This window comes from Cucumis melo, chromosome 8 (genome assembly GCF_025177605.1).
Source record: "Cucumis melo cultivar AY chromosome 8, USDA_Cmelo_AY_1.0, whole genome shotgun sequence".
Taxonomy (NCBI): Eukaryota; Viridiplantae; Streptophyta; class Magnoliopsida; order Cucurbitales; family Cucurbitaceae; genus Cucumis; species Cucumis melo.
The window spans coordinates 32,645,797-32,670,649 of record NC_066864.1 but is presented as its reverse complement, the minus strand read 5'-3'; the positions used below and the strand labels follow the sequence as shown (position 1 = coordinate 32,670,649).

Below are 24,853 nucleotides of genomic sequence, written 5' to 3'. Positions count from 1 at the left end.
TTTAGTGAAAGATTTTAGACCTATAAGTCTTACCACTTTAACTTATAAGGTGGTGGTCAAAGTGTTAGCTGAACGGTTAAAGCAGGTTCTGGACACAATAATAAGCACTTTTCAGAGTGCTTTCATTTGGGGGAAGACAAATTTTAGACTTGGTTATAATTGCAAATAAGGCTGTGAAGACTGTCTTGCTGAAACGAAGAAAGGATGGATATTGAAACTCAATCTTGAAATTGTTTTTTGATAGAGTGGATTGGGGCTTCCTAGAAAAGATTTTGTACAACAAGAAGTTTGATCCCTAATGGACTTCCTGGACCTTGGGATGCTTGAAAAGTGCAAGATTCTTCTTCTTCTTTTATTTTTTTGAAATGGAGAACTACTTTATTATTAATAACAACTCAAAGTACAATAGAGATATACAATGAGCGTAATAAAGAAGCCTAGAGGCGAGGGAGGATCAGAAGATGCACCAGGACATCTCAACTAGGTTGACAACCCTTAGCACCACAACAATCCCAATTAAAGCTAGAAATAAATATGCCAAATTACAGTAGTCCAGCCTAATACAGAGAGCTGAGCCAGAGAAATAAAGAAAAATAAAGAAAGGGAAATGGGGCAAACAAAGCAGTACAGAGGCTGAGCCTATAAACAAAAGAAAAAGCTGCTACTGTGTGAACTAGACCAAAAGAAAATATAAGCTATGGTCCAAAGAAGGCCGGAGGGGAAAACAAAGCTGTCAAAATGCAAAACAAAGACACCAAAAACAGAACAGGGCCTAGGGGGCTGGTTGAGAGAAAAAGACTGCTCAGCAGTGACTTTGTGTGGAGTAATTCACAAACTCCTTGTTTAGAGAGCACCAAGCTGCTGCATTGCGTTCTTTTCAAAGACACAAATTACAGAACTTCCACCAAAGAGAAATATCCAAACTCTTCTCCTTTCTTTACATTATCTCCCTGCCCTTTTTTGAAAACTCTTTTCCTTTCTTCACATTATCTCCCTACCCTTTTTTGAAGGTTAAGCTGCCAACCAAGGTAGCTCCAATTGCAACGAAAGCAACCTTGCCAAAATCAGATGTTGAAATTATAGCTACTGAACTCTTGTTCTCTGTGAGGACATTGCAATACTTGCTATTCACCGCAACTGGATTAACAATATACAGGCATCCATGCATGTTGACAATTTGTTCAATGAAACCTGAGACTGAAAAAAGAAAGCGAAGAAAATCTTGTTGTGCCAATCGAAATATCACCAATGACCCATCCTTAAAATAACTTGCACTTATGTCTTGCCCTAAAGGACCTTGAACTGAAAACTTCCGCCCCTTAGGCTGCCATCAAATGACTTAAGTGCCATTGGTCAGCAAACAACAACACATACTGCAACATCACCACTTTCCACATGTGCAATTGGTCTAACACCAGGCTTCAACTCACTTATAAAGAATTCATTAAATGTCTTGAAATAATCCAAAGGGTGCTTCACCTCAGTAATACTACTTTGTTAAGATTCAATGAAACGTGGAATATCTTTTGCAGATTCAACTGAATCCATTTGCTTTCCTTGCTTTTCAGAAATGCTATGTAAGAGTTCCTTCCCCCCTTTATCCATAGGAGTGAGACCTACTTTTGATTGATAGATGGCCCTCGTTGACAAAACAATCCTTCCATCGATTATCTCTTCCACTAGCCTTTTTCCTGCCGATCATAAACGACAATATGAGATGCACTTGAACCAGAGTTTGTACCTACATCATAAGATAAAAAATGCGCCCATTCGCTTAAAATAAACGTCCACCCATATGCAGCCTGTTTATCAGTCAAGAACCCTCCGGTCATAACTTGGTTTCCAGTTCCTTCATCAAAACATGAAGTCAAGTGAATCATATTGTTCAGATTATCAGAAACCTCAAGAGTTTCACCACAAACAGGACAACGGTGCATCAATGGCTCCTCTTGTTGAGCAGCAAGAAGAGCAGCCAACTCGTCAAGAGTGACAACACCATCCCCATTCTTGTCAGCTGCCTTAAAGAGCTCCTCTTATTGCGTTGCAATTTTTATGAATTTATGAGGGCTGCTCTCTTGGAGATGTCTTTTATTGCATTGCAATTCCAATAAATAATCTTAAAGGGGCTGAGTGAGGGGAAATAGCAAGCTGACCCCTTAGACCAGAATTATGCCACAATCATTGACTACAAGACAACAGGTCCTTAGGCAATTCCGAGGGAACTTTGAAAGGGAGATGGAAGATTCATCAAATAGTTCGGTAAGGTCAGTCCCTTCTATCTCTGAGGTAATTTTGATCAAAATCCCTTAGAAAGCCCACTGAATCTTCACTAAAAGGAGAGTCTATAGCCTCATCAAGATGCTTCTTAGATGAATTGATAATATGGCAGGGGGAACCTTGCAATAAAGTTACATTAGTGTTGGGGTTGGAGAGCTTGAAATAGTGAAAATACTAGGGAATTTTGGTGCTGCAAACAACCAGAAGATCAGGTCTTTTTTTTTTTTTCTTCTGAGGTACAAGGCTCTATGCGGTGGATCTGTGAAGGAGCAAGGACTGGAACTCTGAGGGAGCAAAAACCATTCAGTTCTGATTTCAAGAGGGCTGTCCATAAGTTGTTGAAAGAGGTTTGCTTTCTGATATCGTGTTTTAGTATTTTCGGTGCTTGAAAGGTTTTACCTCTTTTGTTTTAATTAAACTTGTTGGAGATACCAGATTCTTGGTGGATCCGGGGGTAGAATGTAAGAGGAATGGTATTGGAAGGTTCAAAGATTGGCAGCTGATTGGGAGTGGCTGAAACCTTAATTACTGTGAAGGGTAAATCATTATTACTCTTGGTAGAAATTGAGGGGGCACTATTTTTGTTTCTCTCTCTAATTGGTTCACTAACAACTGTATTAAGGAGGTTTAAATTAATCCAATGGGCTCCATATTCTTTTGGAGACAGCTGTGCTGCAACGGATTGGCGTTTAACAGAGACTGTTCAGATGCCCTACCAATTAAGTCATCAGCCAAATGTACGCCGGCCCGTCTCCTTCTTCGGTGCCAGTGAGCTGACCGAAAAAAGATTCTGGATAGCAAATGCAGATTTAGGTACATTTAAAACTGGTGGAAAAGAGGAGAGATAAAACCCTTCATTATTCAAAACTTCCCTTATTTGCAGCCGGTCTATGGAGTTAATTGAAATTATCTTGCAAGCTGGGGGCTTTTCTGGGGTTAGGTGGGTTTAAGAACTTGAAATCACCATAGTATAGAAAGATGTTAGCCCTCTTATGGTCTGAGATTTCTTTTGTTGAAGGGACAAAGTTTAAAGTTAAATGATATTTTGTAGAACAAATTCATAAGTTTAAAAAGGAAAATGACAAGTTTCCAAAATTTTAAAGAATGTTAATAATATTACTATGATATTAGAATCAAAATTATTAAAATTTAAATGAACAAAACTTATAGTCAAAGTAAAATATATAAAGTTTAGAAGTTTAAACAGAAATTTTGAAAACCTAAATAGTATAAATAAATATGTGAAATTAATTAATTAAAATAGCATTTAAACATTCTTAGTCCTATTTTCACTTTTTATCTTTACAGGATTCTCAAAGGTGATCTCATGCTCACCAAATGGTCATAAAATTGCTATTAACCCAATATTCTTGTGACATATCATGTATTAAATTCCTTGACTTATTTAACGGCTATTTTTTATCGCTAATTATTGTTTTTCATAAAAAAGAAAATATTATTATTTGAGTTATTTTTTTAGCATTTATGTTTGTTGACCCTTCCTCTGTCTAATTCCATGTACTGGCACCAATTAGCCACTCACGATAGTGAAAAACCCAATTTGAAGCTAAATTTATTAAATGAACATATTAATTAACCAGATTTGATAAAATCAATCGAAGAAAAATGTGTATTTCATGTGTAACATATATGTATGCCAAAAAAGAGTAGTGAAAACCCAAATTATAATAGTTTGCACCCTAATATTTAGATAGACTATAATAGTTTGCACCCCAAACATAGACTATAATAATCCAGATTATAAAACTTTGCACTTCAAATGCAGAATATTATAATCCTCAAACTATCATAATGCCCAGACTATTATAACTCATTCCTTGCCCCAAACGTCCCCTAAGAGTTTCCATGGAGATGTCTACCAAACCCTCGAAATAAGCCCCAATAACTTCAAATGTCTGATTCCTCCGGTAGTTTAAAGGGAGGTTCTTAATCGAAATCCATCCACCATATGCCTTTGATACAGAGCTCTACTGTGTTCTAGCATATCCTACTTTTTGAGATTAAAATGATAGGTGCCAAATTTCTGCCATTTTCCAGGTTGTTCCACAAGTTCTTCTAATGATCCTTGATCTATATCAACTAGAGCTTTCCCTGCAAACCACGGATTGTTGATAACTCTCGACTGAAAGTATGTTTGCAATGTTCTTTAATCTCTACCTGACTATTGAACTCAAAAAGTTGAGTGACAACCCATAAAGTATTAAAATCTGTTTTGGTAACCTTCGAATTCTTGATTATCCACCGATGATGATTGCTCTGCTTTGTCGGGTCCAAAACAGAGTATTCCTTTTCTGGCTGGACCTTATCCACATAGCCTTCCATCTTCTCTTCTTGCGGTTTGTTTGCTTCTTCAAGAGGACACATTTTCAGCTTGCTTTGTTTTGAATACCATATTTATGTAATCGTGCTTTGATTTGAAACTCTTCCACATATTGAGAAATATTTTCCACCCCTGTTTGTCCTCTCCCAAAAGAATGTGTATGAATGATCTTCCACCTTTTTTGGCCAAAAATTGCATCTCAGCACCCAACCATTCTCTGATCTGAATCTTGAGACTTCTGTTATGCCATTGTCTATTCTTTCTTTCTTGTAGAAATATTGATTTTCAGCACTCTGATAGAGTTCCTCGATGGCCTCTTGAAACCAGCTAAGTTGAGACCTTGATAATGATAGGATTTTATTCGCCTCCAAATCTTCAACTTGGAATAAATCATGCTCGTGCCATATGCAGTAGGGAGAGACAAAAACCCTGCAACTTTGTACTTCCATTCCTTGCTTTCTTGCCAGAGAAACAAACATTTGAAAATGTCTGAGGGGAAAGGCTGGGAGAGACGAGGAAAAGAGAGAGGAGAGAGGAGAGAACTTACCTTATAAAATAAAAATAATACCTACCCACTCTATCTTGGTCTATAGTTTTTAGAAGACTACTTAAAGAAGATGAAATCATAGAGTTTCAACAATTGTTTCAACTTCTATCGCAAAGGCGAGTGGCAGAATCTCAGGTTAGAAGGCTTTGGTCTTTAGAACCATCCAACAAGTTTTCAGTCAAATCTCTTGTGGCTCAACTTTCACCCTCATCTCTGATGAATTGAGACTTACAAAGCCTTATGGAAATCCAACAGCCTTAGGAGAGTTGATATTTTAGTATGGATTATGTTATTTGGGTTATTAAAATGTTCATTGGTCATGCGAAGGAGGGTTCCAAACAGTAGCCTCTAGCCCTCAGTATGGCTTCTTTGCCTTGAAAAAGAGGAATATCTGCAACACTTGTGCTTCTCCTGCTCATATTCAGCTAAGTGTTGGGGCAGTTTGGTCTCTTTATTTGAAGTTGATTGGGTTTTTGATGGCATATTCAGCTTCAATGTTAGTCAGATTATTATGAGTCAGTTCATAAAAAGGGAGCCAAGATTACTATGGATTAACATGTCCAAAGCACTGCATGCAGAAATATGGTTTGAAGGTAACCAAAAGATATCGGTTGGTCAGAACGAATGGACATTGCAAAAGGAAATGCAGCTGCTTGGTGCACTCTGAACAAGTAGTTTAGCGCATATGCTATTGAACATTTGTGTTTGAGTTGGTCGGCTTTTACCTCTTAAGTTGACTAGAATTGTGCGCTTTTATCATACAATGCACTCTACCTTAATATACTCTTTTATTATAATTTCTTTTTGTACTAATATTGTATGGACATGACGAGGACGCTAGGGGGTGTTAACCTAGTTGAGATGTCTGGGTGCATCCTTTGATCTCTAGGTCTCACTCATAGTATATATCTCATGTTTCCTATTGGGTCTTAATTTTGAAACCTTTTATTATTATTCTATTGGTGCTATTTTGTAAAGTTTGAGTCTCTTAGTTGGGATTCCCCCTTTTACTGTGGGATTGCCTTTTTGTATGTCCTTGTATTCTTCCTATTTTTCTCCATGAAAGTTTTTTTTCTATAAAGAGAAAAATAGCCACAATATTTCAACTTCCCCTTTTTTCTAGGTTTCTCGATCTCTTGCTGCCTGTGAGGGTGCTCTCCTTGTTGTAGATGCTTCACAGGTAAATCATTCTTGATGGTTACTTTGTGTTAGCATAGTTTATTATTTCTCTTCCAATTTGCTACCCATGTCTGGAATCTATATGCATTAATTGTGTGCAATTTGGCCTTAGCAATGTTTCTTTGAACCTTCTAGTTTTTGTCATAGTTGAACTTATATTATCTTTTGTTAAGTTTAACTCCTATGCAAATATGTATTAGGGCGTGGAAGCACAAACGTTGGCAAATGTCTATTTGGCTCTTGATAACAACTTAGAAATTATCCCCGTAAGTTTCATCATTATACTGCTGTAGCCACTAATGCTCATTTTTGTTTTTATTGTAGTTTTATTATTTAATGTACTAATATATATTTTTATGTATAGTTGTCCTTTATTTTAACTAGATTCGTCGTAGCTTTATGCTTGTTTCCAATGTACTTTGAGCATTAGTCGTAAGTCATTATCTTCCTTTAGAGGCTTGTTTTTTGTTCAAAAAAATTAGATTCAGGAATGGAACTATCGAGAAATTCTCCTAGGAAAAAACCTAGCCAACCGACCAAAGTCGCCCCTCTGTTCTTTCTCTTTTTTTAAATGGAGACAAAAAAAAAAAAAAAACTTTTTTATGCAGATTTCTCAGTTTGAAGCCTCGAAGTTTTGAAGGATCGATCTTTCTTAAGTTTTTAACTTTGAGATTGTTTATTTTGGGTCATTTTCTGTTTTTTCTGGTCATGTTTTTCCTGTTTTTTTTGGACCCTTGTAATAGGCTGGACGTTTATTATTATTGATCCTCAGTTAGTTTTTTTCCTTTATATTTTCTCAGAAAATGATGCTTGGCGCTAAAGGGTGTCAACCTAGTTGAGATGTCCTGGTGCGCCACTTGATCCCCCTAGGAATCCCTTGATTACAACTTCTTTATTGCTCTCTTTGTATAAATCTCAAATCTCTTGTACTTTGAATTTTTATTATTAATAAAGAAGTTTGTCTCCGTTTAAAAAAAAAATATGGAGACAAAAACTTCTTTATTAAGAAGAACTCAAAGTACAAGAGATTTATACAAAAAGCAATAAATAAGTAGCCCTAGGGGATCAGAAGGTGCACCCAAACATCTCAACTAGGTTGACACCCTCATTGCGCTAAGCATCATATCCCGAGTACAAAAATAAACGAACCAACAAAGAAACAATAATAAAAGCATCCAGTTGTTACAAAGGTCCAGAAAACAATATGGGACCGAAAGAAACATCAAGAAACAAATGGGGAGGCCCAAAGAAAAAAAAATCTTAAAAATAAAGACTAAAATAGGGGCAATCCTTCAAGGCTTCAAAAAGCAATAGAGGGCTTTAGATTGTGTAATCTGCAAACATTGAATCTGAGGCAGCAATTATTAGGCAGGTTGAGAAAGAAGAGCAGCCCTGTTAAGGTAAATGTCTTGGATGAAATAATTAACGAACTTCTTTTCAAGGGAATACCAAGCTGCAACATTAAGATTTGCTGCATGCATAATTTCTGCTCTTGGTCATGCTTTATCATGGAAGATACGTTGATTTCGTTCAAACCATAATTCTGAAAGTAAGGCTTTTGACAAATTTTTCCATATGATACTTGATGTTTTGGGCAAACTTGGACCCGTCAGAAGTTGAGCCACACTAGCACTTAGTGAATGGTCAGATACCCAAGCTAAATTGAACAAGGAGAAAATCCTTACCAAGTAGAATGAAAAGAGGACAGTTTATGAAAATATGAGAAAGATTCTCACTAGCCTTCAAACATAAAGGACAAATCGAGGGTGAGAGGCTTTTATTAGGGGCTTTCTTTTTCAATATTTCTAAGTTATTGACGGACCTGAAGACCATAATCCAAATCAAAATGTTAATTCTCCGTGGGCTGCCTATTTTCCAAATTGCTGAAAAAAGACGTTTATCCATTGGGGTGGTAGATTTTAAATGGGCTGAAAGAGACTTAATTGAAAACTGACCTTGAGGATTAATGGACCATGATCTATAATCGTCAAAGTTACCCACTTTTTCAGAAGAGAGGAGGGAAAGTAGTGATCGAAAATCTACAATTTCATCATCCTTCAAACTTCTTCTAAAGGCCAATGACCAGGAAGAAGTATCATTGTCCAATGTGTTGCAACTGAACCAATGGGCAAAAGAGCAAATCTAAAGAGCCTAGAATATTGCTCCTTGATGGGGGCATTACCAATCCAAGGATCTGACCAAAAGCCAATTCTACGGCCGTTACCAAGAATTTTATTTTTAACGGAGATGACCTTTATATTAATATAATAATAATAAGACAAAAACTCATAATACAAAAGAATTATACAATGAGCATGTAACCAAGGATCAGGAGGTGCACCTGGACATCTTAACTAGGTTATACCCCCATAGCCCCCTCATCATATCCAAACAAGCTAAAAACCAAAACAAATGAGTAATGTCCAAAGGTAAAACAAAACCAAAAGAAGTACAAAGAAATACAAATTCAAATACAAAGGGATTTCTTCTTTGAATTTCTGAAGAGAAGGTTGTTCTTCTACACTTTCCTCCATGAACAATCCGCAAACATTGCTAATTATGTTCTCCAAAATCTCATAATCGTCAACCTTTTCCCCTGCATTAAACTCTTCTAATTCCTCATTGCTGACACTTGGGACTGATTCAACATTTGAGTCTTGATCTTTGAGACTGCCATCTTCCTCTGGATTAGTAATCCCACATTGCACCTTATTTGTATTTTGCTCACACTTTTGTAGAGTTAAATGTACCTACCTTGTTATTGTAACCAGTAGCTTGGACTAGAGCTTTGGAAACTTCCAAAAGATCCGGATTTACTTCTGTGAATGAAGACTTGAGAGATTGATGACCTTGGGAATGCTTCTCTTGAGCCTTGAATGAACAAGCTCCAAAAGTTTCGGAATTGAAAAGAGCAGTACAAACATTGTTGAAGGAAGTCCCTTTTCTTATAAAATGCTTCGAGAAGAACTTTGGGGGACAAGAAATCTTTTTAGCTTTGTTAAACCAAGCAGACAAGGGAGGAGAAGATATGACTTCTTTGTTGACTGACTTGCTGGCGTCACTGTTATCAATAGGAAAAATACAATTGCTTTTTTTTTTTTTTAATTTTTATTTTTAGAGATGGGTGACCTTTGCTCTCCATTTTTTGATTTCTCGCATCCCATATTTTTCAAAATTAGAAGACGGTAGAAAGAGCTTGGGACCCACTAAATTAACAACACAGTTGTCTTCTGCACCCTTCTCTTTCTTCTTTAATAACAACTTTCGTTTTCTAGCAAAGTAAATGCAGCTCCCATCTGCACTTTATTATTTTTGTTATTGGCTTTCGTGGAGATTAAAGTCTTGCTGGCACTCTTAATCATAGAAACAACATCATTATTATCTTTATTGCTGCAAATAAGTGATTGTTGGGCTCCTACAAGTGATTTTTCAAATGGGATAAAATTAAATTAAGTCTCCTTTGGCGGGAAAACTGAGTTTGTCCTGATTGGTGGTTCTGATTTTGAACGGCTCTTGGAATTTTCAGACTTTAGATTGTCTTTTGCCCACTGTTTACTAACGGAACTAACGTTTGCTGGAGGTTGAAAGGAAGAATTCTCAGAATATGTCGATGCTTTACAATTTCGGAGAAATGGTGTTGGCCTCTGATGACGATGTTTGAACAGCCTTTCAGACAACTCATAAGGGTTCCTTTTCGTACTTGAGATGGAGTTCGAAGGAAGGAGATAGTCAAACTTGGAGTTAAATGAACCTTCCATAAAGCCTTCGTCCTTCATAACTTGGCTTAATCTAATAATATCTAACGGATTAGAGAAATCGTGAGAAAATAAATCACCTTGTACTTTGCTGGGTGGATTGGATAAAATGAGATATCCCCAAAATTCAAGAAAATATTTCCTCTTCTTTCATCATAAATCTCAATGGTTGTCGAAATGAAATCACACTGATTCTCCTTCACTTGAATCTTGGCTTCTGAGACATTAATGAAGTTGATAGTTTCAGCTGCAATATTTTCTAATTGTCCAAAATGAGCTCCAATCACTTCAAAAGTTTTATTACACCAATAATCAAGTGGTAGATTTTTTATTGTAATCCACCCTCCATAGCCTTTCAAGTATAAGGGTCTTCCATGGATGAAATTGTTCCATTTTTCAAACTTTAAATGAAAGGCACGAAAAAATTGCCATTTGCCTGGATTTTCAAAAAACTCCTTCAAAGGACCACGATCGAATTCAATCAGAGCATTGTCTGCAAATAATGCATTGATGGTAACTTTTGAGTCGAAAAAGAGTTCTAATGTTTCATTAATTTTTATCCAACTATCAAATTCAAAAAGTTTTGAAACAACCCAAAGATTATCAAAATCCGCTTTGAAGACTACCGGAATCTTAATCACCCAACATTTGCTTGTACTTTGTTTTGTGGTATCAAAAAAAGAGATATTTTGTCTTTTGTTTCTCTTTTGATTTTGCTATCTCCGCATAGCTTCCTTTCATACTTCTATTTGGTTGCTTCATAAAGGTGTTGAACATGGATTGGGTAGAGAACCAGAATTTGTCATCATGGATGTCCTTGAAGTCTCCCAACATTTTTCCAAAACTTTCCAAAACTTTTCCACCCCATTTATCTTCACCAATGGGGATATGAATAAATGATCTCCCTCCCGTACGAGGCCATGCAATGCATCTCAAAACCCACCCACTTTTGGATATGAATTTAGAAGCTTCAACCCTTCCACACTCAACTTTTTCTTTCTTATAGAAATAATCTTCTTCAGAATTCTTATTCAAATGTTTCACTGTTTCAATGAACCATCTAAGTTGAAGGACTGATAAAGTCATAGAAATATTAGCTTCAACATCTTCAATGTGAAAAGCTTCATCTTCATGTCAAATGCAGAAAAAAAGGTTGTCGATTTTGTAGCTTTTTACTTCCATCTTTGAGAAACTAAGAATGGTAGCCAGGGTCATGTCAAAGAACAAGGCGACGACTAGCAGTGTCTATCGGATAGAGTAATCGGCCAGCAATGAAGTTGAAGGGAAGGAGGAGGAGGAGAAAGAAAAGAGGAGAGAGGGAAGAGAGAAGGGGAGAGAGAACTTACCTTTTGAAAAGATGGTTTTCATCTTGTTTGCAAATGAATAATTGATTCCTTGAGATCAAGGGCAAATAGCTGCTGAAGTTGAGCAGCCAAACGTGCTAGACCAGAGGCAGTGTCATGGCATTCATATTAAACTCTTGTAGTAGTGTTTTTTCATTTCTTGAATCCGGTCGTTAACAAGGTTAAAGGAGGCTAATGAGTCAACTGACCTCCACACTCTAGCAATGCTAACCCAAGGGCTTCTTAGGCTATTATCGAACTTCTCTTTAGTGAACCAATCAAATGGTTCCTTATCGTGGATGCTTTTAATTATTTGCCTCCAAAGAGCTGACTCTTCTTTTAATAATCTCCAACCCCATTTAGCGAGCAAGGTAGTGTTATGAATTTTAATTCCTCCTAGGCCAAAACCCCCCATCTTTTAAAGGAGTTGAACCCTTGTTCCATTTAACAAGGTGGTTGGTTTTGCTACCGACATGACCTTCCCAAAAGAAGTTTTGCATGATTCTCTCCAAAGAGGCAACCACACTTTCAAGTATAGAAAAAAAAGATAGGTAATATGTGGGAAGACTAACCAGTATTGAGTTGCATAAGGTATATCTTCCGCCTCTAAAAACATCTTTTGCCGAGGGTAACCTCCTAAAGGGAGACCTAAATAAGTAATTGGAAGCTTTTCTGCCTTGCACCCCAGCAGATTTGCTGTTTGAATCAACTCATCCTCTCCCATATTGACACTGCTAAGGACTGATTTCTCCCGGTTTACTTTCTGCCCCGAACACCATTCAAATAACCTAATGGCATTCTTAAGCTTAAGAAGCATCTTCAAATCATACTTACAAAAAAGAAGAGTGTCGTCGGCAAATTGAAGCAATGGGAGGTGGATCATGTCTTTGTCAACAAGGAAACCTTCAAACTGGCCGTTACTATGAAGCTTGTTTATGATTTACTATGAAGCTTGTTTATGATTTCTCCTAGAACCTCACTAGGAGAAATAAAAAGGGGGAGAGGGGATCCCCTTGGCAGATACCTCAAGATGTTGTTATTCGGACTCTTGGCTTACCATTCATGAAGACTGTAAATTTTGGATTTTTTAGACAGCCCATTATCCATGAAATCCACTAGGGACTAAACTTTTTTAGAGAAAGTCTTTTTTAAAAAGTTCCAAACCACCCTATCAAAGGCTTTTTCCAGGTCAAGTTTTAAAATCCAACCCTTTTTCCATTTTGCCCTATAATCTTCCATTGCCTCGTTAGCAATTAATATTGGGTCAAGAATCTGCCTACCTTCAATAAAAGCGTTTTGGGTAGGACTTATAATTGTATCCATAACTTGTTTTAGACGTTCAGATAGAACTTTTGCAACTACCTTGTATGTTAAGGTAGTGAGGCTGATTGGGCAGAAATCCTTAACTAGAGTCACGTTCTCTTTTTTTTTGCACTAAACAAATGAAGTTCTCTTGAATAGAAGCATTTAATCTTCCATTTCTGTGGAAATCAGCCATTAAGGATTTGAAGATATCCTTGAAATTAGACCCGTGTTTGATTAGGAACTCCGCTGTGAATCCATCTAGGCCTGGGGCTTTATTGCTGCCAAGTGCCTTCAAAGCTTTAAAAATTTCCCCCACTGAAAATTAGGCAACAAGAGCCACATATTGAATTGAGGAAACACCAGACCAATCGCTATTAATAGGTATAAATCTGTCCCCCGGAATTCTTGTATAAAGTGTCTCAGAAAATTCTAGCACAAGCCTTTCAATGTTGCGGAATGAAGTTGAAGCGACCCGTTATCGTCTTTTAATTCTGTTACGAGGTTCCTTCTTTTCTTTGCATTTAAAAAGCGGTGGAAGAAACCTGTATACTCATCACCCAAAGACAGCCAGTTGAGCTTACTTTTCTGAATACAATTACGTTCTTCATGTTGGAAGTGCTAAGTGATTCAGCTTGCAATGCTGTTCTAGAACCCATCTCTTCTTCTTTTAACCCAATCTACTCAGCCACATAATCATATTTTCCTAATTCTAACAGCAAGATTTTCTCTTTCTTTTACCTTGGTTTGCGCTGCAATATTCCAAGCTTTTACTGTCATTTTAACTGATCTTAACTGTTCATGAAGAATGAAACCGGCCCATCCACGAAAGTTTGAACTACTCAATAATCTGATTACATTCACTGAACAGCAATCGATTGTTACGAAAACCGAAAAGGAGAGGGACACCAAAGAAAATCACCAGCCTCCAAGATTAAAGGAAAGTGATCCGAGAAGATACGTGCTTTGCATGATACCCGAGAATTTTCAAAACAAACATTCCACACTTGATTTATGAAGAATCTGTCTAATAAAGATCTGGAAGGAGAAATACCATCTCTAGACCAAGCGAACCTTACATTTTGCAATGGAATTTCTATGAGAGTAACAGAATCAATAAACTTATTGAACAATGACATTCCTCTAGTGCTCCTGCCAATTGGAAATCTTTCATGGGCCCAACGAGTGGTCACCTACACACTAGGCCACAGTTGAACAAGCAGCTAAGGAAGACAATTTGGGCCAAACCAATTTCCTTTCTTTGTATCCACAATGGCCATAGACATTTGTGATCAAGCAGCTAAGGAAGACAATTCGGGCCAAACCAATTTCCTTTCTTTGTATCCACAATGGCCATAGACATTTGTGATCCAACAAACCTTTTTGCACGAAGTGAGGCATTTGATGGACATAGAGAAGTGTCTTTTAATAACCTCAGTTACTGAGATTTTACTGCTGTTCCACATGGTAAGAATTTCGCCGGAAGAACTAACAGAAGCCACAAAATCATAGCCAATATCCTTAGAACTCCACAGTGATTCTATGAAAACCAAATTCAAGGTATCCTTCTTAGACTTTGAATCATGATTACATCTAGACTACAATTTTGGATAAACTTTTTGAGTGCTGCACGTTTAGAGGAATCATTTAAACCCCTAGTGTTCCAGGAGACAGTCTTCGTAATGCCTGGGACAAGGAAAAGGTGGCTGCACTTCTAAATTAAGCCAGAATAAGACCACAATCATTCACTATAGATTCCAAATCTTTAAGCAAATCCAATGGAATTTTATTAGAGGGAAAATCCTCATCATTGAACAAAGCATTTAGGTCCGTCCCTTCGATTTCTGAGTCTAGTTTAAAGGTCAACCTCATTGTTGGAATCAATTGAATCTTCACTACTAATGCTGATTGGAGAGGAAAGTTCAAACTGGTTTCTGAGAGAAAAATCATCTTTGCATGGGGAGCCTCGCAGAAAAGATGCCTTTGAATTAGAGGTGGTGGATGAAAAATTGAGACAAAGAAGAATCAACATTTACTGACCTGATGAAGCATTCCGGGACCTGAATTTTAGAGCTGTACACTGTGAGACCTCCCATTATTGATGTGTATAAAAGAAGGGGCAAAAAAGGGAACTCACAGGACATCCAGGTGGCAATAGAAAAGCAGTAATTGGATCGTGGGAACGTGCAAGTGTGAGCCCTAGTAGGAGAATGTTTTGGTACCTATAAATAGTGTCTTTTGGGCATTGGGGAGGAATATAATTTTTAGGTCACTATTGTAGTAAAGGCGGCTGAGGCCGATGGGCTACCCTAGCTTGTAGAGAGGGGTGGTATGTTTTCTTTCTTGTTTTTCAGCTGTTGTTTCCTTTGTTTGAGCTTGTGACTGTTATATTTTGGCATTATAAATATATAAATACAGAGTGCTGCCTCTGTTTTGCCATTATCTTAGTAAATATTGAGTAATTATCAGAGTGCTTGGTGGTGTGGTTTCGAAGAGATTCCAAAGAGGGATTTTTAAGGTCACAAACCCCATTTAATTCAGATTTTAGAAGGGCAGTCCACACATTGTTGAAGGAGGTTTGTTTGCGGATATAATGCTTAAGAATTTTTGGAACGTGAGAGGCTTTACTACCTTTGGCATTCTTGAAACGGTTAGAAAAACTGAAATCTGAAGAAACTTGACCCCTTGGGCAAAATTTGTTATTACTCAAAGAGTTATTCAACTGCTGGAATAATAAAAATAGAGTCATTGAAAGTGGACCCCACTGCCTTTTTGCTACAGCTGTCTGACTTGGGTCATCAAAATTAAAGAATTGGGCCTGTACAGCTTGCCTCGCATTCAATTCTTCTTCAACATGACTGCCAGCTGCTATATTAGGTTGGAGAAAGTGGGTAGGATTTTTCTTAAGAGAGGGTAGGATTTTTAGAGGTAAAGGACAAGCTCTGTTTTCCTGGAGTGAAAACAGAGTGTATATTTTTCTTTGGGAACTTCACTTTGTCTGCATAACTTGAACCTGATTTTGGGAAAAGGAGGCCTGCAGTTTTGAATGGGCAGATTCGAAGTGGAGAGAGGAGTGCCATGAGGTGTAATAATGAGTCATAAAAAAGGACCTGATCATATTATGAAAGGAAAACCAACCTTGCCACGATTCTCCGGAGTAAATATGGATGAAGGATTGCATTTCAGAGGTTCTACGAACAATACACCTTAAGAACCATCCAGATGGAGTTCGGAACTTGGATAGTCTTGTTATTCCAATATCATCATTCCTAGATTTGCTGAAGAACTTCTAGGCTGGTTCTTTGACTAGAACCGCTATTGATTTAATGAACCATTCCAATTGAGTCTTGGATAAATTGATGATTTTCTGGAAATCTACATCTTCAATGTGGAACAGCCCTTTTGAACCATATGCAGTTGAAAGGGTCAACAATTTTGCAACTTTTAACTTCCATTTCTGGAAAAAATGGAGTTGGGACTTGTTGAGGAAGTCGTTACCGGAGTGAGGGCAGAGGGCGTGGTCGCTTAGGGAGATAGGAGAAGACATGATCGGAGATGCAATGGCCAGAGTGAATGGAGAAGAGGATGGGAAAGAGGAGAGAAGAGAGAGGGGAGAGAGGAGAAAGGAGGGAGAGAACTTACCTTTTGCTCCTCTGTCCTTTCTCCAAACACTATTGTTTACCTAAGATCTCTCCTTCCCTTTCCAGCCTACCCCCGATCACTCTAGTCTTCCCCTCTCTTCCAAATCCAGCCGCTATTTGCCTTTGTTTTAAACCCAACCTTCTGAACCCTTTGTTTCTTCATCTCTCTCTCATTCAACCTTTGACCTTTGCTACTAGTTTCAGATAGCTTCGATCTTCTGTTAGGAACCTTCACCTGCACTCAGAAAAACCCAACAAACTACAAGAAACAGAGGCAGCACTCTGTGGATTCTTTATTTATATAAAGGGAGAAAGAGTTCACAAGAAAGCTTAAACAACTCAAACAAAGAGCTAGCTAACGGAAAGAAAATAACAACGAAATAAACAGTAGCAGAATTCCAGCAATTTGAGATGCTGGTGTCTCCCTTCAGCCTCCACATCAGTCTTTTCTAAAAAAAAACATGTCCTCAGCAATCCCTAAACATCCCTTAAATATTCCCCTCTTTTTTTTGTTAGTGGGTCCCTCCCCTTCTCTCAGCCTATTCGTTATTCATTCTTGTCTTGGGCCGGGCTGTCTATATGGATATTGGATTTCCTTCCTCTACGTTTATACGTATTTATGATAGGAGGTCTTACAATACCGGTGGGTTCAAAGTTCACCTTGTCCTCAAGGTGAAAAGAAGGGTATTGTTGGTTCATTGTCCCAACGGGTTCCCAAGTCGCTTCACTGTCCGATAACCCCTTCCATTTAATTAGCCATTCGTTAGCTCCAATATCTGTATTCCAACGGATTCCCAAAACTGCTTCAGGTTCAACTTGTAACTCAAATTCTTCGGTCAACGCGGGTGGCATATGCTGCACTTGGTGTGAATTTCCCAGCTTCAATTTAAGTTGTGATACGTGAAATACATTGTGTATGATGGCCTCGGGTGGAAGGTTTAGGCGGTAAGCTACTTCCCCAATCTCCTCAACAATCCGGTAAGGTCCATAGAACTTTGGGGCTAATTTTTCACAACGTTTCCGTGCCAATGATCGCTGCCTATAGGGTCGCAACTTCAGATAAACCTCATCTCCTACCTTGAATTTCAGTTCTCTACGGTGTAAATCCCCTTGTTTTTTCATTCTATTTTGTGCCATCATCAGATTTTCCTTCAAGGCGCTGATAACCAGATCCCTTTCCTTCAGCAGCTGTTCCACACTGTTGTTGTTAGATTTTATGTCTCCATAACGTACCAGCGGTGGTGGTGGTCGGCCATATACTACCTGGAATGGTGTTGTTTTGGCCGATGCGTGAAAAGTGGTATTATACCACAACTCTGCCCACGGGATACATTTATGCCATTTCGTGGTTTGCTCGTTACAAAAGCACCGTAAGTAGGTCTCTAGGCAGCGATTTACCCTTTCCGTTTGTCCGTCGGTCTGCGGGTGGAAAGCCGTACTTCTTTTCAAAGATGTCCCCATGGCGGTAAACAGTTCTTTCCAAAAATGACTTAAGAAAACCTTATCTCGATCAGTTACTATTGAATTCGGTATCCCGTGTTTACTAATGATCTCCTCAACAAATTTTTCTGCCACTTGTTTAGCTGAAAAAGGGTGTTTCAAGATAATGAAATGGGCCATCTTACTCAACCGGTCCACTACAACCATGATACTGTCATAACCTCCAGCCTTAGGTAAACCCTCGATGAAATCCATCGTCCAGTCTTCAAGAATCAGATTGGGTAACGGCAGTGGCTGCAACAATCCCGCTGGAGCTAGCGCTTCGGTTTTATTCCTTTGACAGATTTCACATTGTTCTACGTACTTCTTAACGTCATTTTTCATGCCCATCCACTGTGTCTCTCCATTCATCCTCTTGTATGTTCGGAGAAACCCCGAATGACCTCCTAATACCGAGTCATGGAAGGTGTGCAGTAGTGATGGAATAAGGGTGGATTTTCTGGATAAAACTAACCTTCCTTTGTAAAATAAGTTTCCCGCTTTCCACTGGTAGTTGGCTTTGCCTTCCGGGTCTTCCTTCAAGATTTCAATGATACCTTGCAACTCCTCATCTTTTTCCACTTCCGTTGTTACTATGTCAATGTCTAGCAGCCCATGAGCCATTAAAGAGTGGAATTCGGCCGGTATCTTCACTCGTGATAGGGCATCAACCGCTTTATTTTGTAAACCGGGTTGATACAGAATTTCAAAATCATATCCCAACAATTTTGTTAACCATTTTTGGAATTGTGGTTGCACCTCCCTCTGCTCCAATAAGAATTTCAATGCCTTCTGATCTTAAATAATCGTGAATTTTCTGCCTAGCACGTAATGGCGCCATTTCTGTACAGCCATCACTACCGCCATTAACTCCCTTTCATAAATGGATTTTGCTTGGGCTCGAGGAGATAATTTCTGACTAAAATAGGCTATCGGTCTGTTGTTTTGAGAAAGAACAGCCCCCAAACCTGTCCCTGAAGCATCGGTTTCAATGATGAATGGTAATGAGAAATCTGGAAGGGCCAAAACCGGTACTGATATCATCGCTTGTTTTAACGATTCAAAGGCTGCTGTAGCGTCTTCACCCCAATGGAACCCATTCTTCTGTAGTAATTTGGTCAGTGGCGCAACAATGTTTCCATAATTTTTGACGAACCTCTGGTAGTATCCCGTCAACCCAAGGAACCCTCTTAGTTCCGAGACACTAGTGGGCTGAGGCCAATTAACCATGGATTTCACCTTCTCGCCATCGGCTTCTACCCCTTTTTTTGATATCCAGTGACCCAGATAGTTAATTCTTGAATGCCCGATCATGCACTTCTTCTCATTTGCAAATAACTGATTGTCCTTCATCACATTAAAAACTACTCCCAGGTGCTTCTCATGTTCCGTAATATTCTTACTGTAAATTAGTATGTCGTCAAAAAATACCAGAACGAATCTCCGCAAGAATGGCCGAAAAATCTGATTCATTAATGATTGAAAAGTGGCTGGCGCGTTGGTCAACCCGAATGGCATTACCAAGAACTCGTAATGTCCCTCATGGGTGCGAAAAGCCGTTTTTTCGATGTCTTCCTCCTTCATCCGAATTTGATGGTAACCGGAGCGTAGATCCAATTTTGAAAAGACTTCCGCTCCGTGGAGCTCATCTAACAGTTCTTCTATGACGGGGATGGGAAACTTATCGGCGATAGTAACCTGATTCAGCTTGCGATAATCAACACAGAATCGCCACCCTCCGTCTTTTTTTTTTACCAATAAAACTGGGCTGGAGTATGGGCTTCGGCTGGGTCTGATAATTTCCGCTTGAAGCATTTCTGATACCAATCTTTCTATCTCCCATTTTTGTATGTATCCATATTTGTAGGGCCGAACATTGATTGGGTTTTGTCCTTCCGGAATTAGTATTCGATGGTCCACTGCTCTCTTCGGTGGTAATCCCTTGGGCAACTCAAATATAATTCTGTTTTTTGCCAACAGGTTTCTGATCATAGGCAGATTGGATTCCTCCCCTTCCTCTTCTTTTTCACTCTCCACTTCCGAGCCGGCTTCAATCTCGATCTTCTGAAACTCTATCAAAAATCCCTGATCCTCTTCTTCCCATGTTTTGGAAATCGTTTTCAAAGAACACTCTGCTTTGGTCAGTGAAGGATCACCTTTTAATATTACTTGCGACGATCCTACCATGAATACCATTGTCATTGATGGCCAATGGATTTCCATAAATCCTGTAGTACTCAGCCATTGCATTCCCAAAACCACGTCAACTCCTCCTAATTCAATCACCAAAAAGTCTGCCACTATTGTTAATTCCGGTAGTTTGATCTCCACTGTTTTGCAAATCCCATTTCCTTCCAAGGCTGTTCCATCGCCGATGGTCACTCCAAATTTATTTCTTCTTTCCAGCGGTAAGGCTAATTCCTCCACTACCCCTCTATGGATGAAATTGTGGGTTGCCCCACTGTCGATAAGAATGATTACCTCTCGGTCACAGATCGTCCCTCGTATTTTCATCGTTCCCTTCGACGTGAACCCCAGAATGGTTCGGAGCGATATTTCGGACCCACCTTTGATTACCAGGGATCCCAGCTCTGCTTCTTCAGTCACCTCATCTTCTTTCTCTTCTTCAGTTCCGAGCTCTTCATCTTCATTCGTGATAAAAAACATCAATTCCCGGTTCGTTTTAGCCTTACACCGATGCCCTGGCGAATATTTGTCGTTACAACGGAAGCACAACCCCTTGTCCAGCCTTGCTCGGAACTCGCTATCGGATAGTCTCTTCACCGACGTCTGTGGTTCTTTTTTTACAAAATTCCCCTTAATCGGCAAGGTCAGCTGCTTCATTGCGAAATCGGCCCTTTTGCCTTCTTTATTTTCTAGGTTTGTTAGGATCTGTTTTCCTTTGTGGGCTTGGGCCCCCACCACCTTTGGCCCATTACCTCTCCAATCATCTAGGGCTAAATTAATGGCTAGATCCCGATCACTTACCATTTGGGCTTCCCGCATACACTCTTCTAACGTCACTGGGTGACGGCTTTTCACTTCCGCCTGCAGGTTGGTTTCTAGACCGGTGACGAATGCGTCGATGAGGACGCTCTCTGCCATCTCCGGCAATGGGGCCGAGTACTCCAGAAACTTCTTCAGATAATCGCTGTAACAGCCGTCCTGTTTAATTCGTATGAGACGCGCTCCTAGACTTCCTTCTCCTGGTGACTTAAAATGTTCGAACATTCTTCTTTTGAGGTCCTCCCACGTCTTCACCTTTTTCCGATTGTTACTCCAACGAAACTAGTTTACCTCGTCCGGCCCAAAACTTACTACGGCTACCTTCACTTTCTCCTCATCCACCAACTCATTGATATCGAAATAGTGTTCGGCTCGATAAATCCACGTTTCTGGGTTTTCTCCATTGAACACTGGTATTTCCAGTTTCTTATACTTACTTCTGTCCGATGACCCCACGGCGAAGCCCGGTGTCGTTTCTGTCTCTCCTATTTTTTCTTTACCTTTCAGTACGGACCCCTCGGAGGCACCTGATTCCTCCCTGAGTTTCGCCCGACTGCCTTCCTTAACTTCCTCCGTCAGACTCTCCATGCTTTTAAGTAGATTCAGCATCATTTCCTTCATCTCTCTTATTTCCTTTTCGTTCATGTTCAATCTATCTTCCCACTCCTTTTGAGCCATGGCTCGTGTCTTTCCCAGGATGTTTGTGGCTCTGATACCACTTTGTTAGGAACCTTCACCTGCACTCAGAAAAACCCAACAAACTACAAGAAACAGAGGCAGCACTCTGTGGATTCTTTATTTATATAAAGGGAGAAAGAGTTCACAAGAAAGCTTAAACAACTCAAACAAAGAGCTAGCTAACGGAAAGAAAATAACAACGAAATAAACAGTAGCAGAATTCCAGCAATTTGAGATGCTGGTGTCTCCCTTCAGCCTCCACAACAGTCTTTTCTCAAAAAAAACATGTCCTCAGCAATCCCTAAACATCCCTTAAATATTCCCCTCTTTTTTTTGTTAGTGGGTCCCTCCCCTTCTCTCAGCCTATTCGTTATTCATTCTTGTCTTGGGCCGGGCTGTCTATATGGATAATGGATTTCCTTCCTCTACGTTTATACGTATTTATGATAGGAGGTCTTACATCTTCCTCCGTCCAACTTTTGACCACCAATGGCCGTTGATCTTTAACGTATTCCTATTTATTTTCTTCTTAGTATTCTCATTGAGTATCCTCCTCTTCAGTTTTCTCTAACTTCCAACAGTGAAACTGAACTTCGTTCAATTCCGGATCGTTTTACGTTTTCTTCAATCAGGCAGAGGTTTCATACTCAAATGATATCCGTTTGCAGTCTCTTAGCTGTTGCAACTGCCAAAAAGTGGCCCCTTTTGCAGATGGATGTTAAAAATGCCTTTCTCAATGGCACTCTATTTGAGGAGGTGTATATGAAACCTTTGCCTGATATGATTCCTCCACCTCAGAAAGTATGTCTTCTTTGACGAGCCTTATTTGGTATGAGATAAGCTCCACAAGCATGGTTTGCCACCTTTAATTCCACTATCACCCAACTTGGATTTACTTCTGGTCCCCACGTCACAACTCTTTTTACACCCTAACCCCCTCGGGGTATTGTTCTTCTGCTTCTATTTGTTGATGATACGATAATTACAGGTGATGATCCTCAAGCTATATTTGTCTTGTTCTATGTGAGGGAACATTTTGAGATGAAAGATTTGGAACCACTCAGTTACTTCCTAGGCCTTGTGGTCTCTTCCCACTCTGATGGTTAGTACTTGCCCCAAGCTAAATACGCTTCTGATCTCCTAGCTCGACCTATTATTATTGATTCAGTAACATCATCAACACTGTTGGATCCGAATGTTCATTCTGGATTAGTCTCAGGAGCTTCACCTTCTTCATCCTTCTTAACATGTAATAATCTAACTAAATCAATGGGGTAAGAAAAATCACTTACGAACAAATCACTGTTGACTCTTGAAGGAGGATTAAGAACTTCAATATCACCATAATTTAAGACAAAAGTTTCACAATTCTTATCTACCATTCCGATTGTTGCTGGTATTTAAACCACAAAGGTTCCGTTTGACTTGAATTTTTGCTTTAGCTACATGGTGTGATTTAAAGATTCTATCGAAATAGCCTCTGATCCTCCAAAGTAAGCTCCTATGGCTTCAAATGTCTTTCTGCACCAATAGTCTAGAGGTAAATTTCGTATAGATATCTAACCCCCATATACGCACACCACATCTGGACGGCTATGCTTCATCTTGTTCCATTTCTCAATCTTTAGATGGAATTAACCAAATGCTATAAAGTAAATTAATGAAAATGATAAAAAGTTGGTTCTTATCAAATGATAAATAAGTAAATTAATGAAAATTATGAGCCATACTGCTAAATACAATATATAGATTTCTTCATTGTGGAAGTTCTTATTTGTTTAAGCCTTTCCAAAAACACTTCGCCAGGAAGAGGACTTCTTTTAACAATTCATGGACAAAATTCACAAACCCTGACTTGCTTGAGGCGTGTTGTGTCAAGATCCAAGTCCCTGGACTAAATCAAAACAGCTCAGCTTCTTTACCTTTTTTGAATAAACCCTGTTCCCACTCTGGATGTAATTCCCAAGAGTCTTTCAATCCTTCTTCTGTGCAAGGATTACATTGCACTTTTCTGACAACTTCTCATAAAGGTTCTAAAGACTTTAATGAAGAGTCGTTGGCAAGTTTGAGCAGTGAAGAACTGGAAAGATAAGATAATGAGGATATAGAAAATACAGATGAAATGCCGGATGATATGAACAAGGCTTTTGGTATTTTATTCCAATATGAAGAGGTTCAATTACTTTCCACTAAGGAAAGCTTCCCTTTTACTCCACTGGAAAAGGAAGACATACCTCAAAAATTGCATTCCATATTGGATACCTGTGAAATATCTTTAGCCTAATTCAAAGAAAAACAGGTCATTCAATGGATATCCTTCAGGGTTGAAAATGGAAGATTAGCTGTTGAATTATGTGAGGATTTGGACAAAAACCATTTTGGCTGATTCTTAGAAGTTTTGTAAAGAAATTAATCCGACATAGTACTAATTCAAGATTCTAGAAGAGATAGCTTCGTTAAAGAATTCATAAAAAACGTATAGAGGCCAAATGATGTTGGCTGGGCTTTAGTTGGAAGCTTTTAAGGATTTTCGTGGGCTTTCTTTCAAGGTGGGTTGAAGGTTTTTTCAGAAACTGACATTGCTAAAGCTGATTTCTCTTTGATAACTGGAGTAATGCGTTGAAAGCAATGCTGGCAAGTTTTTGTGGATTGCAAAACTACTTCGAGGTCCTCTGGGCTTTGGATTGCGTTGGCAAGTTAGTTTTGAGGCAGCTGTTCGCATCTTCTTGGCTTTTTCTTTCTCCTTTCATCTTGAAGGTTTGGGTGTGCAAGATTTTTGATTCAAGTCGAGTGGGTTATTTTTGAGAGAGTTTAAGCATTACTTTGTATTTAGCTTTCTACTAATGGATTATCTTTGAGTAGCTTTGATTAGCTCGTTTATTTTCTGTCCGGGTTCGTTTTTAGGTTTCCATCATACTTACGTTGCCCAAGTACAGTCTTTGATTTTTTTTAGTTTTAGCTTGTATTTTCCCTTGGTTCTTTTGCTCTTAGTATTATACTCTTGTACTTTGAGCTTTAGTCTCATTATCTTTTATAAAGAGGGTTGTTTTCGTTTAAAAAAAAATTAACTTTTTGTTAACAATTTGTTCTGTTTGTTGCATTTGAATGTAATAATTTCATTGATGGGTTATTGATTTAATATGTTGTAGGTTTTAAATAAAATAGATCTTCCGGGTGCTGACCCACTTCGTGTTATGAAGGAGATTGAAGAGGTTGGTACCAGAAAAAAAGAAAGTAATTGTTTTGTTTGATGCAACCTTTGCTCAGCCTATATTAATACATTCTTTTCTTAAGTCGAAATACTT

General features: G+C 38.7%; 1 protein-coding gene and 1 pseudogene across 1 annotated transcript in view; one reads left to right on the top strand and one right to left on the bottom strand.

The window, feature by feature from the left end:
- LOC103491317 (translation factor GUF1 homolog, chloroplastic) overlaps positions 1–24,853 on the top strand; it is a 78,364-nt gene that overhangs the window by 10,471 nt on the left and 43,040 nt on the right. The window contains exons 4-6 of the mRNA XM_051089157.1: positions 6,289–6,345; positions 6,545–6,610; positions 24,698–24,760. Of these exons, the coding sequence (XP_050945114.1) occupies positions 6,289–6,345; positions 6,545–6,610; positions 24,698–24,760 (186 nt within the window). The remainder of the gene's footprint in view (positions 1–6,288; positions 6,346–6,544; positions 6,611–24,697; positions 24,761–24,853) is intronic.
- LOC103491695 (phosphatidylserine decarboxylase proenzyme 2-like) lies at positions 938–4,662 on the bottom strand (annotated as a pseudogene).